We start from the raw sequence: 13369 nt of genomic DNA, 5'->3' as shown, positions 1-13369 counted from the left end.
AGGACCGGGTCATCCTCATCTAAGCCCCACTGCAGCCTGTTGTGAAGCAGACGCCCACGAGCAGGGTGGAGGCGGGAATGAGGTGCTGAAGAGACAAATGGCAGGTCCTCCCCAGGGTCAGCTGCAGCAGACCAGCCCTCCCGGTCCTTCCTGTCCTCCTCGCCTCTGGCTGACGGGAGCTACCTTTGTCTCTGTCGAGGCTGGGTGAGCGGAGTATCCACCTCCCCAAGCCAGACAGACTGGCCTTATCCACGTCGTGCCGTCCCACACCCCCACTTCCTTTCTTCTCGTACGAGCCTCGGGGTGGGCCCTGTGCATGATCTGAGAAGGCTCCGTGTGCCCTTGGCTTGGCAGCATGCGGCGGAGCTCCTGGCGGTGGTCCGCCTCCCCTTCATCCACCCCAGCTACCTGCTCAACGTGGTGGACAGAGAGGAGCTCATTAAGTCGTCGGAGGCGTGTCGGGACCTGGTCAACGAGGCCAAGCGCTACCACATGCTGCCCCACGCACGCCAGGAGATGCAGACGCCCAGGACCCGGCCCCGCCTCTCGGCAGGTATCCAGAGACACGACCCAAAGCCCCCACACACAGCTGCTGTGGAGTCAGCTCGACTCTGGGGGTCCCCCCAATAGGGGCACGGGGTACCGATGTCAAGAGTGTTGGGGTGTGTCCCAAGGGTGCCCATTTGTGTTGCTGCAGGTGTGGCTGAGGTCATCGTTTTGGTTGGGGGCCGTCAGATGGTGGGGATGACCCAGCGCTCACTGGTGGCCGTCACCTGCTGGAACCCACAGAACAACAAGTGGTATCCCTTGGCCTCACTGCCTTTCTATGACCGCGAGTTCTTCAGTGTAGTGAGTGCCGGGGACAACATCTACCTCTCAGGTGAGGCCCTCAGGGCTGGGCTGGGCCTGGGCCTGGGCTTCCCAAGGGGGCCTTCCCACACAAGTCGGGGCTGAGGAAGGCCAAGGCCCCGCCTCCTCCTCCCGCCCCCTTCCTCACGCCTGCCTGCTCTCTGGACCTCTCACCCTGCCTCCAGGTGGGATGGAGTCAGGGGTGATGCTGGCCGACGTCTGGTGCTACATGTCCCTGCTCGATAACTGGAACCTCGTCTCCAGAATGACAGTCCCCCGCTGTCGGCACAACAGCCTTGTCTATGATGGGAAGATTTACACCCTCGGGGGACTTGGTGTGTCGGGCAACGTGGACCACGTGGAGAGGTAACGGGGCCATGGTCACCCCAGGGGCACCTCCGACATTCACCAAAAGCTCAAATCGCACTGCTCCTCCTTCCCAATACCCCCTTCCCCAAGTGAGATGACTAGAGACAGGACATTTGTCAGGTGACTGTCCCAGGCTCTTCACACACAGCAAAGGGAGAAGACTGGAGATGACAGCTGCCCTGTCCCTGAGATGGGGCACTCTTTTCCCGACAGCCCATTCAGGTGTCAAACACACTGGAGGCACGAGACCCAGTGTCGGCAAGGCACAGGATGGGCGTGGCTAGCCTGGCTGGGCAGGCAGGGAACACAGTGGGACAGGAAGCGCCCGCCCAGAGACTTGCTGGGATTTCAGGCAAAGCTGGAACCAGTGGCCCAAGTGTGTACTGTGCCACTGGCTGTGCCTCATGTCTCTGCCAAGTGGGAGATTACACTCCAGGGGGTTCCCTTCTTCCCTCCATCCCACACATCCCAGGAAACCTGCTTGTAACACAGGGAAGGACCTCTGCACACAGGTCTGGTCAACTGCCTCGAATTCTTCAGAAAAGAACATAAGCCAATGGGCCCCCAGAACCTCACGCGTATGCCATTGGAATCGAGCGGCACATATAGGGATCAGGGCTGGCATGGAAGTCAGCTGCAGAATGGGGGAGGGGCAGTCTTCGGTGCAGTCCTGCTTCAGGACAAACAAGTGCCCCCGAGAACGATGACTTAGGCTGAGCTGGCCCCAACTTTCAGCCCAGGAGGACGCAGCAAAGATCACCGGCGCCCTTTCCCATGTCCTTCCCACACCCTCACCCACCACCCTGGCCCACATCAGCTGCCACAGAAACATATCTTCCCCTGTGACAGCTTTACGCCTGTGGAGCCACACATACCCCTCAATTTGTATTTTTCCCTTGGTGGCTAATTGGACACTTGACAAATGTTACAGCAAAGATGGTTTCAGAGTGAGGCAGACTCGGTATGTTCACCGTGGGCTTTTAACTCCCCCAAGTGGAGCCCAGAGATAGCTCAGTAACATTTAATTGTCATATTGATTTGGAGATAATGGGGAATCCCTGTGTGATTAGAGGATGTTAATACTGCAGTTGAACCTGGGTCAGCCCTAATGCTGACAGCCTTCGGTGGGGCCCACTGCACAGCCACCGTGCCCCAAGCCTTCCAGAAGCACCAGCTCCCAGTCGTTTGTCATCCAATAATAAACACATAGAAAAAGGAGACGTTTTCTATGTAGGAGTACACCAAGCTAGATCTGTCATCCTGTCTTGCTTTTGTCAGCTATTTTTAATCTCCTAAAGACATTGATTACTCATTTTGCAAACTTACACTTGTTAATAAATACAGGGATTTGTTTGAGGATCAAATACACGAAGAAGGGGACTAGCTCCCCTCCCGTTGGGCCAGGGAGCCGTTCTCCAAGGCCTGGGAGCCGCCGGTACCGGCTTTCCCTGGGGGGCTAGGCCTTCCTTCTTCCGTGAAACATCAGCTGGGCACAGAGGGACAGAGACCACCGTGAGGCCCAGTAAATGGAGGAACAGTCCAGGACAACAGGGCACCCTGAGCCCTTTGTCATCCCACTGGTATCTGTCAGCTGTTCTTGTAGGGATAGCACACAGACCTGAAGACCCCTGGGTCTTGTGCGTGCAAGTGGTGGGGAGGGTGCAGGCCTCCCAAGGAGCACAGCTAAGCCCCTTTGGGCAAGTCAATTTCGATGCCACATGGTGGCAATGATGAGAATTCAGGGTGACAGGAAGGTCAGGGTAATGGGGACAGACACCGGGGTGCTTTGTTCCCCAGGAAGCACTAATGGTACAAATTGCTCTTATATTGATAATGAATGAGATATATGATGCATTATAATTATATTACATTACTGTATTACAGGAATAGAGCAAGATTATATAATTATAGATTAAAACAACAGTGCAATAGACAAACCTGTATTATATCATTATATAAATAACTGGGTCTAATATTTTATAGCAATGTATCGCAGTAGCTGTGGTTACTGGATAAACGATAGCGGAGCGCCTCACTCTGCAGGGTCATTTGCATGCATTAGCATATCCTTCTCAAGCAGCAAGCTCACAGATTGAGCTGACGGAAGGCTTGTGGCTTGGCAATCAGCCACCTGGAATACCAAGCTCTCGGAAAATTTGCGTTAGGCGGAATGGGCCATCATACCGAAAGCCTGAAGACTATCAGCCACATAATCTTCCACAGTCTCCCAGATCTTTCTGCAGGAGCTCTTTGGATCTCTGCCATATTGGCTTCAGAAACAGATATCTGAACTTCTGACACTGTCCAAAAGACACTTACTCTATCACCTATTAGCCACATATCATTCGTCTGAGTTTGAATTAAATCAACCCCCTGCTGCCAGATCCCAAGTCTTCACAAGCTCAGAGCTGGAGGTAGCACAGTTCCCTCATCCCGCCCCCCACCTCCAGAGCCAGAGGCACCAGCCAAGAGAGGTCATCTTCCTGAGTCACAGAGCTGTGACTGGGTTATGGCTCGTGCTCCAAGGAGGCTCGTGGGGAAAAGTGGGCTCGGTGTGCTTACCAGGGAAGGTGTGCTGGAAAAAACCCACAGCAAACCTGTGGGTGCAGCAAACCCACAGTGGAGGCCCTGCGTTGGGTCCAGAGCACACACAAAAAAAGCAGTCAACAAGGTGATGGTGGACCTGCAATGGGAGGTCCACAGTAAGTGCTTGAGAGGGCAGCCGCAAAAACACTTGACACAGACACTGAGAACTGAGACCCAAGCTGCCCCAGAGAGAAAGAGCTCGAGGATCCCAGTTCCTTGGCCAGTTCTACTTCTCCTGTCAGCTCCTTCCTGTTCTCGCTTTTATCCCTGTCTGGTCTGGAGCTCATGTTCCATCACTTCTCCAGGTTCAAGAGGAAGGCTGAGAGAGATAGTTTGGGCAAGATCCTGGGTGGCCTTGTGTGACTCGTCCCAGGGTCCCCAGCTGTGTGATCTCTGGCTGTGCCAGTGGTGCTGAGGGCAGAAAGCACATGGTGCTGCTCCCCAATGTCTGCTGCCTTGGTGTGGCCCCTGCCGCGGACAGGGCGCACCTTAGACCTTAGGCTCTTTTTCTCCTCTCTCAACAGGTACGACACTATCACCAACCAGTGGGAGGCTGTGGCCCCTCTGCCCAAGGCAGTACACTCTGCAGCGGCCACCGTGTGCGGTGGCAAGATCTATGTGTTTGGGGGCATGAATGAGGCGGGCCGAGCTGCGGGCGTCCTCCAATCTTATGTTCCACAGACCAACACGTGGAGCTTCATCGAGTCCCCAATGATTGGTGAGAACCAGCTGTCTCCTGAGCCCAGGGCCAGTGCAGCATCCCCACCTCGTGTTTCATTCTGTCTCAATAGCCCAAGCCCAGAGGACTGGCTAAGGCCAATGGTTCTGCAAACCCAGGGGGTGGGAGGAGGAAGCAAACCCCAGGCAAGGTGCACCTGCGCAGCCCACCTGGACAGAGGACAAGCTACTGTGTGCGCCAGGTGCCCCCTGGCCCCGGACCTTGTCCTCAGGCCAGTGACACAGGCAGTCTTTCCACGTCCCTGCCTCTGGGGGGCCCAATGGGGAAGAAAAGGGGAGGGAAGGCCAAGAAGCGATCCGCTGACCTGCCTGCCTTGCTCTCCCCACAGACAACAAGTACGCTCCCGCCGTCACCCTCAATGGCTTGGTATTCATCCTGGGTGGGGCTTATGCCAGAGCCACTACCATCTACGACCCGGAAAAAGGGAACATTAAGGCAGGCCCAAACATGAATCACTCTCGCCAGTTCTGCAGGTGAGGGGACCGCAGCAACTCAGCCAAAAGGGATGATGGGGGGCAGGAGGGAGTTTGAGCACAATGAGTGACCACCGGTGATTTGTTGACCAAAGCAATTCCCAGGCCAGGAGCAGCACCCCCTGCACCAACCACGGGTATCGATGTGAGTGCCAGAACAGAGGGTGAAGCACGCCCAGGCAGCCCCTGGCCCCAAAGCCCAGCCCTGTATCTCCAGCTGACCCCATCTCAAAGCCAGAAATGAAGGACTTTCTATAGGCCCCAGGTCCTTCAAGGCCGCATGACGGCAGGGTGGTGTCGTGAGGTCAGCTTTCCCCCACGACTACCTGCCCCATCACAGACCGGAGGCAGCACCAGGCCAGAACTGTACGATACCCTACATGGGACAGTGGCTTTTTGAAAAATGCTCTGATGGCATGCGTTATCCTGACGTCCCTTTGGAGCTGGACTCAGTGAGAGACTTCAGGCACAGCTGCCCTGGAGTCTCCAAGCTCACTGGGCAGAAACACACACAGACCAGCCCCCGCAGGAAGAGAGGTAGTGGTCAGAGTGTAGCTTGGTTTCCAGTCGGCCTGGCCCTGTGGTCCACAAAAATTAATTCCCCTGGGCAGTGGGACACAGACCCTGCTCTTCTGCCCCATCCTTTCCTGGACTAAGATGAGCAAGGAGGACGAAGGGGCCCCCAAAGCCCGTGATCAGCATTTCCATAGCAGAGCCCTCCAGAAGACATCTCGTGCCCGTGAAGAGGTAATCACCAAATCCTCAGTATATGAATAACATGAAGCATTTACTGAGTGCCCACTGTTTGTGTGCCATAGCTAGAAAAGCTGTAACCTACTATCCTGTCATGTGACCTTGAATAAGGAACTTTCCCTGTCTGGGGAAGTTCTATGTATGAAACAAGCAGTTGGATGAGACAAGGAAGATTCTACAGTTCTCTAGCCTCGCTTTCATGTCCCATACTGTGACTGGTGGCCACGTGCAGGGCAGCTCTGACGAAACTTTCCACTGATAAAGACAGCTGGAGCTCAGCACTGCTGGTGGGGAGGACTCCCACACCTTATCTGAGACTCAAAGTGCGGCAGAAAGATTTGATGCCTGAGGGGAGAGTGAAGCTGGGTCTTGCGAGAGAAGCAGGGAAAGACATGGCACAAAGGGAGAACTATGAGGAGCCCGGATGGCGTGGAGCGATTAACAGAGAAGGCTGGGACCTTCGGTGTCTGGTAGGAAGCCTAGACTGACGTGTTTTGTTGGAGGCTAAGAATTTCAGGACCGCGTGGACACTTTGAAAGGGTGTCTGTTCAGTGTCAGGAGATAGGCAAGAGGAAATGGCTATTCGCTGAAATGAGCGAGAAATCTGGGCTAGAAATGTGGACCTATGTGACAGGATAGCTGATTGGCAGTGAGGGAGGAAGTACAGACAGGAGCAGGGTGTGGAGCTCGGCAGACTGAGACACAGGACCAAGCTAAGCCAGTGACGTGGCACAGGGGAAATGCGTGGTGACTGCAGGGAGCACGCTGGGCCTGACAGTCATGGGGAGAAGCAGCACCCGGCCATAGTTACAGAACCACAGCTCTGATGCTGAGCACCTCGGCAGGGGTGGAAATCACAGTCACGTGGCCGATGCTCAATGATGACAGCTGCTCATTGTCCTGTCTGCTATCATTCTGGTCAGTCACGTCCCCGACTTGATCTGAGCGGTAGGAAGGCTCTGTATGGGCAACACGAAACCATGCTCAATAGAGACTCAGCGAGGGGAGCCGAGAGCCTGTGCACAGAGGCTGTTCATCTCCCAGGCATCTTTCGTCCGTCTGGCAGGTCCTGGGGCACCCAGTATAAATGTCACCCGCAGCTCAGAGGGTTAGTACAGCACGGCATCCTGATTGGCTCTGGAGGAAAGATGCTTTTCTTAGACGAGCTTGGGTCAGAGAGCAAAGAAGAGCCGTGAGATCCCATATGACTTTTGCAAAAGAGGACAGGCAGCCTGCAACAAGACAGGGTACCAGGAATCTATCTCCAGGTCCAAGGTGACAGTTCAATGTCTGATGCTCTCTGCACTTTCCCCGACAGTGCCGTGGTGCTCGATGGCAAGATTTATGCAACTGGAGGGATCGTCAGCAGTGAGGGGCCTGCACTGGGCAACATGGAAGCCTATGAGCCCGCTGCCAACACATGGACCCTCCTCCCCCACATGCCCTGCCCTGTGTTCAGACACGGCTGCGTGGTGATAAAGAAGTATATTCAAAGCGGCTGACAGCAGCAGAATGCCTACACGAGACTGTGGACAAGTCTGGTGAGGCAAATGCTACTCACAGTGATTGATTTTCAGCAACACCAATAAGAGGCCGACAAACACAATCAAGGCACCCACTGCGTAAACATTCAAATACTCTCTACATTGAATGTAGAAAATCATCCTCGCCTTTGGGGGAACGGGGGCTCAGCGCTCAGAGCAGCAGGGACCACCACCAGAGCGAGCGTGGCCTCTGGGCTCCTGCGGAACTTGCTCTGAACGGAGGCGCTCACTCTGCCCGGTGCAACAGAGTTTCACATATTTTTCAACTGGGAGAGAGAAGCTGTTTTTTCCTTCCTGCAGAGCAAGCGTGACCCCTGAACAACCACAGATCGGTTATCCTATGACAAAATTAGGCGTCAGGCTCTCTTGGAATAAGATCAAAGTGTCCTTATCACTTTGATTCCTACTTTTGTTTTTAACCAATCTACACTTCCAGTGGTCGAGAGAAAACAAGGGACAATACTGTGCGGCATGGGCCCGGGAGGCTGCTGGTCCCCACTGGGGCTGAAAAGAAGTGCGGCCACCGTGCAGAGGCAAATGTGGCTGCAGCAGCACTGCAGGGGCAGCCGTAGGGGCAACTGGGGGGTAGCCGTCTGCCCTTCACAGGTTTTTCTACCATGTTTTTGCGGGAGAAGGACAGGATGATCGTGCTAGCTTTCCCTTATCCAATATGAATTATTTAGATTTCCAAGGCATTTTCTTGATACACAAAAGGCTATTTTTAAGTACTGAGAGGAGGAGGCGCGAGAGGGAGCACGGGAATTCCCAAAGCTCTTTGTAGGTAGTGCCAGAGTGGGGCATTTGCTCTAATTTTTCTATGTGCAGAGTAGAGGATCTCTCCTGGGAAGGAGGGGTAAATGCCCCTGTTTTATTTTTAGAAAAAGTGACTCCCAGACAGCCCCAGAAAAGCGGTGCCTCATGCAGGCATTGTCAGAAAAAAAAAAAAAAAATCTGTTCTAGAAGGAAACACCAGTCCAGCTCCCTCCATGAGGTAAAGCTGAGGACCCAGGCCAGGTGGGAATGGAAGGAAGGAGAATAAATGTCTACAAAGCACAGGAGACTATTTTTGATATTTATAGCTATATATTAAGGCACGTGCCACAAGAGCTCTCGGGATGGGTCCAGCCTTCTTAGATGAGCCACTGACAGCCAGGGCCTAAGGGCACGAGCAGAATCACTCTCCTTACAGCATGTTAACCCGGGAAAGGGAAGCCAGGCGGGAGGTGACACCACCGTGGCTCAGGCGAGAAAGGCCTTCCCACTAACCCTCAGACCCTCAAACCTCACGCAGTGATCAGTTTCCATTCCAGGGCAAGACCATGCCGCCGCCACTGAGCTGTTTAGTTGAAGTTGGTACCAAATACACATTTACTGTTTTTATACCTGGGAAGTCAACTTGCTGTCATGTCACGATAAAAATCATTTATAAGGAGAAAAGAACAGGACCCGCTTTCATTGTTTCAGTATTCGATGACACAGAATTCCACTTCCAACGTCGGGCATCAGCTTCTAGCACTACAAGCGTGGCTCCCACTCGGAGAAATACTGAGCTTCGTTATGCAGTTTTTAATATTATTTATTCTTTTAAAAAGTAATAAGCACAAAACTACATACATTGTATGTCATTTAAAGTATTTATGTCAAACAGGGTGCAAGTGTGAACCCAAGGACTGGAGCACAAATTTCTAACTGCCTGGGGCAGGGCTAATGTTAGCATTGTTGTGCGTCTGCCTCCAAAGGAGGTGTTAGCGGTCAGCAGGACTCAACACAGATGGCATTGAAATTCCGTTTCTCTCCTCATCTATCACACTGGAGCAAAACTGGCTATTTCTGTGAATGATCTAAAACAGGGTTCTCTGTAATGGTATTGTACATAGTATATGTTTATTGTTCTTGTTATATTATAATAAATATATTTATAGATCTAGATTCAGAAGCCCATGTAATGTCTTTATGTGCCACTGTACATGCCACAGTGATGGGAAACCCCAGGGCTCTGGTACAGACTGTAAGGCAGGTCTTGATGATTAGAAAGACTAGGACTCCTTAGCAAGGGAACGTATAGGAACGTAAAGGAAGCCAAGAATAAAGGGCCATTAAAGGTCAAAGTTGAAAAGTACTTGCAAACACTTTGGAATTGCCTGTGGGGATCTTCCTTCAGTTCTAAGCGCTCTTCTTATTAACACTTGTGCAGCTGAAAACTTCCACATTAGCTTCCCACAGTCTAACGCCAGTGCCGGGGATCCTTTTTGGGGGCACTGTGCCAAAGCCACGTGGCAACCCCAACTCACCAGCCTGAGAAGAAACACAACATACTTCCTCCAGGAAGAACAACGAGGTGTGATTTCTACCCTAACATCCAGTCCAAGTGGCCTCGCTGCCTTTCTCAGTCTCGCCTCAGGCTGTTCTCTACCATGTCACACAGACAGACTTTGCCCTGCTAAGGGTACCCATGCAAGGCTTGCCAGGGTGAAAATGGAGACCACGAGATAGGACTGCCCACTCTCTTGCAGGGAAAGAAGTTTAGATTAGTAGAACAAGGTCGATTTACCAGCATTCCTTAATCCCCAAATCTCATCAAGACCTAGTGTCTCCTTGCAAGAAAATGTGAGAAAAGTGGGCCAGGGTAAGTGGGAGTAAGAATTCAAAGAACTTGGCTGAGGCTTTATGATGAGGGAAACATACACTTGCCAAATAAATATCTGGGGCCCGCCAGTGGCTCAGCTGGTTGGAGCGCCGTGCTCTTAATGCTGAGGTCGCTGGTTTGATTCCCACATGGGCCAGTAAGCTGCGTGAGCTTGCACCAGATAAATAAATATCTGCAATGATATATTCAGCAACATCAGTCCTAGGTGAAGAATGTCTGGTAGATTCCAATGGTGAACTACTGAAATTACATAAGCTGTTATAAAAACCAAGCAATAGTTTCGTCAACTTCTTGTCTACTCTATTTCCCAAAATCCAGGGAAACCTGTTCTCTGGGTCTATGAAGAACCTGTGTACTTTTGACTTAGCTCTGGAGTGGTAAAAAAAAAAGAAAAAAATAGATTTTACCATAAAAGGTGTGTGTCCACTACATTAGGAGCCCAAGTAACCATGGGGAATCTCTTGTTGGTCTCAAGGAACTATCCTCATACCTGGCACGAATGATGACAAAGTTCATTGTGACAATCACAAATGGAGATGGATCACTGTGTGTGTGTGTGTGTGTGTGTGTGTGTTTGTGCGTGCACGTGCACGCACATACACATATGTGTATAAATTTTTTTAAAAAACTCATAGCCAAAATAAGAAGTCAGGAAAAGTATTTGCAGTCCCTATGACACAGGATTAATATCTTCACTAAAGAGTCCATGTGATTCAATAAGAAAATGTTAAATGATTCCAACTGTTAAGTCATAAACAGACCCGACAAAGAGGAAACATTGCTAGTAAACATTCAACAACAAAGTTCAATACTGGTCGTTATTAAATAATGAAACTTAAAATAATGAGGTTACATCTTTACCTACTAAATTACCTTACCAAACCTAAAAATACAGGGCGGGGGAGGAGTTCACGCCCTGATGAGGAGTGGTGAAACTCTTGCGTAGCGCCAAGGGCTTTTGCAAACTGAAACAGCCTTTTAGAAAGCAATGTGGCAGATGCCGGGTATCCAGAGCCCAAAGGGGTTCTGACCCAGGAAATCCACTTCTGGGCATCCACAAGGAAATCATACCAACTACGGGTGAGTCACAGAAGAACAACCAGCTCCCATTCATTGACACTCACTATACGTCAGACTTACAGTATGGAATCCTGACAATTCTAAGAGATAGGTACTAAAGACATACAACAATACAGAAAACATTGTAAGAGAGAAAAAGCATGATTCATATTTGTATATGATCCTCGTTACATAAGTTATATATATAAAGATATGTAAAATATGTATACAAAAATGACAGGTTCACAGTCATAAAACTACTATGACTTGTACTGATGGAATTACGTATGGGCAAGTTTTCTTCACTCTTCTCCAAAATGTATATAAACTGATGACATTACTTTTATAATAAAGATATATATTTTTTTAAATGGGGAATGAGAGACAGAAAGTAATCTTTCCCCTATAGTCTGAGAAATTTTTGAAGATCATTTCCTACCTTGGGCACCATAAGCAATGGAGATGTTAGAAAGGGTTCAGAGTAAAGTAACAAAGAATTCCACGTAATCGAGAGGCTCCAAGATGGCGAGGTAGATAAACGCTGTCCCTGCCTCCTCCCGTGACCACTTTAAAATTACAACTAAATTACGGAACAATCAACCTGGAGAACCATCTGAAGTCTAGCTGAATAGAAGTTTTATAAATAAGGAAATAGAGAAGCCACATCGAAACTGTGAAAGAAAAAAAAAGAATTACATATAAGAAAATGAATGCCAGTAGTAACCCAGTCTTTTTTTTTTTTTTTAACCTAAAGGCCAGGGGTGAATGAATGGATTATATCTTTCAGTGCATGAAGATGCCCATGAAATGAAATGAACATCAAACCTTCTCTGTGTTCCTGGGAGGTCAAGTAAGACGAAAAGGACAACAATGAAGGAGAAAAATTTCTAGTTCAACATAAGGGTACATGTATTAGTGCTGAAACTCTGGAACGAATTACCAAGATCCTTGTGAAGGTCTTCTCTAATTAAACCTCGATAATACATGGATATAACCTAATTGCACACTCTCTCATTTTACCCTCTCTGTTACCCTAAACGGCCCAGAGCACCATCTTCACTCTTTAAGAGGAAACAGTGTCAGAAAAGTTAAGTGACTTGTACAGTAATAGCTATGCCATACCCCAGTGTTCCCCACACATTATCGCATTTAATCCTCCCAACGGTCCTGCAGAGGATGGGCATCCTCAGGACACAGATGAGGCCACAGGTGAAGCAGAAACTTAGTCTGAGGCCCAGTTCAGTTAGACTCCACGGGGCCTGTGCTCCATCCCACGGCCTCTCCGAGCCCGTCTGGAGTTGCATGGCCTTCATGACTCCAAAACTCAGGCTTCTTCTTCCTCCCCAACCTATCTCAGAAACCAGTTGTGGGGACAGGGTCCCACAGAGCAGTTTCTAGGCTCTTCGCCTCACGTGGGTGCTGGCTCAGGTGGTGGATGGTCGTCGGCTGTTACCAGTTAGCAATTAGCCACTGATATAACTGCCGTGGTTAAGCTACCAAGTGGAGTGCGTATTGCGGATTGGGGATTGCGTGGGGGGAAGGGCATTGCAGTTAGCAAGTGAGGTCGGTTGGCAGAGAAGCAGGCGGCAGTTTGTGGATTGTGTGGCTCCTGCTTCCTGTGTCTCCCGCCCAGCCACCAGCGAGAATATAGTGATATGACTCCCCTACCTATGGCTCCGTGGGTGCTCCTTTTTGGCCTCACCATGTCCTGCGTTCTTGTGTGGAAAGTGGGACCAGAGACCCCGCATGACAACCTGCATGACAAATGGCACAGCGAGCAGGGTACAGTGTTGACCGAAACTCTCCAAAAGGTAATGGAGTTTATATATATATGAAAACTCAGTTTCAGGAAGCCCATGAGGAGCGGCGCTAGGAACAGGAGGCACAGTCTGTTTGGGAGAAATGTTACCCCTCGGTGAATTGGTGGGTCTCTCAAGCCGCCAGATGGCACGCCACCCTGTTGGCCGTGGCGGGTGTCACCTTCCTTTTGGTGGTCTGCTGCTGCCGTGGGCTCCTAGAGTTCTGGGCCTCTGACGCTGAACCCTCCACCCAATCGGACGCCTGGCACAGCGAGCAGGATTCTGGGCAGGTAGGAATGGTGTCCGACTCTGGGCAGGAGGACATGTGGCCCCCACACAGTGTGTGGTACCGGTAGCCACTGTTCAGAAGTTGGACCCCCGAGGAGGGGTGGGAGGACATGGATGGCTCTCCGGCCAGCGTGGAGAGGGCCCTGCAGGTTCTAGCTGACCGGCTGCCAGAGGAGGCGAAGGGTGCAGCTGGCCGCGTGGGCTGGATGTTCCCCACCACCTTGCGTCGTCACATGGAGGACGGGCTTACTGAAATAGCTCAG

General features: G+C 50.9%; 1 protein-coding gene across 5 annotated transcripts in view; it reads left to right on the top strand.

Moving 5' to 3' along the window:
- Positions 1-9235, top strand: part of KLHL29 (kelch like family member 29) — a 292525-nt gene extending 283290 nt beyond the window's left edge. For all 5 annotated transcript variants that reach the window (XM_081069766.1, XM_081069765.1, XM_081069763.1 and 2 more), the window contains 6 exons: positions 355-553; positions 698-880; positions 1035-1215; positions 4329-4522; positions 4872-5016; positions 7088-9235. In XM_081069766.1, coding sequence (XP_080925892.1) covers positions 355-553; positions 698-880; positions 1035-1215; positions 4329-4522; positions 4872-5016; positions 7088-7271 — 1086 coding nt within the window. In that variant the 3' untranslated portion in view covers positions 7272-9235. The remainder of the gene's footprint in view (positions 1-354; positions 554-697; positions 881-1034; positions 1216-4328; positions 4523-4871; positions 5017-7087) is intronic.
- Positions 9236-13369: the final 4134 nt, after the last annotated feature.

Source organism: Rhinolophus hipposideros (assembly GCF_964194185.1).
Source record: "Rhinolophus hipposideros genome assembly, chromosome: 12".
Lineage (NCBI taxonomy): Eukaryota > Metazoa > Chordata > Mammalia > Chiroptera > Rhinolophidae > Rhinolophus > Rhinolophus hipposideros.
Note: the sequence above shows the minus strand (reverse complement) of the source record. Positions and strands in the feature narration are given on the sequence as shown.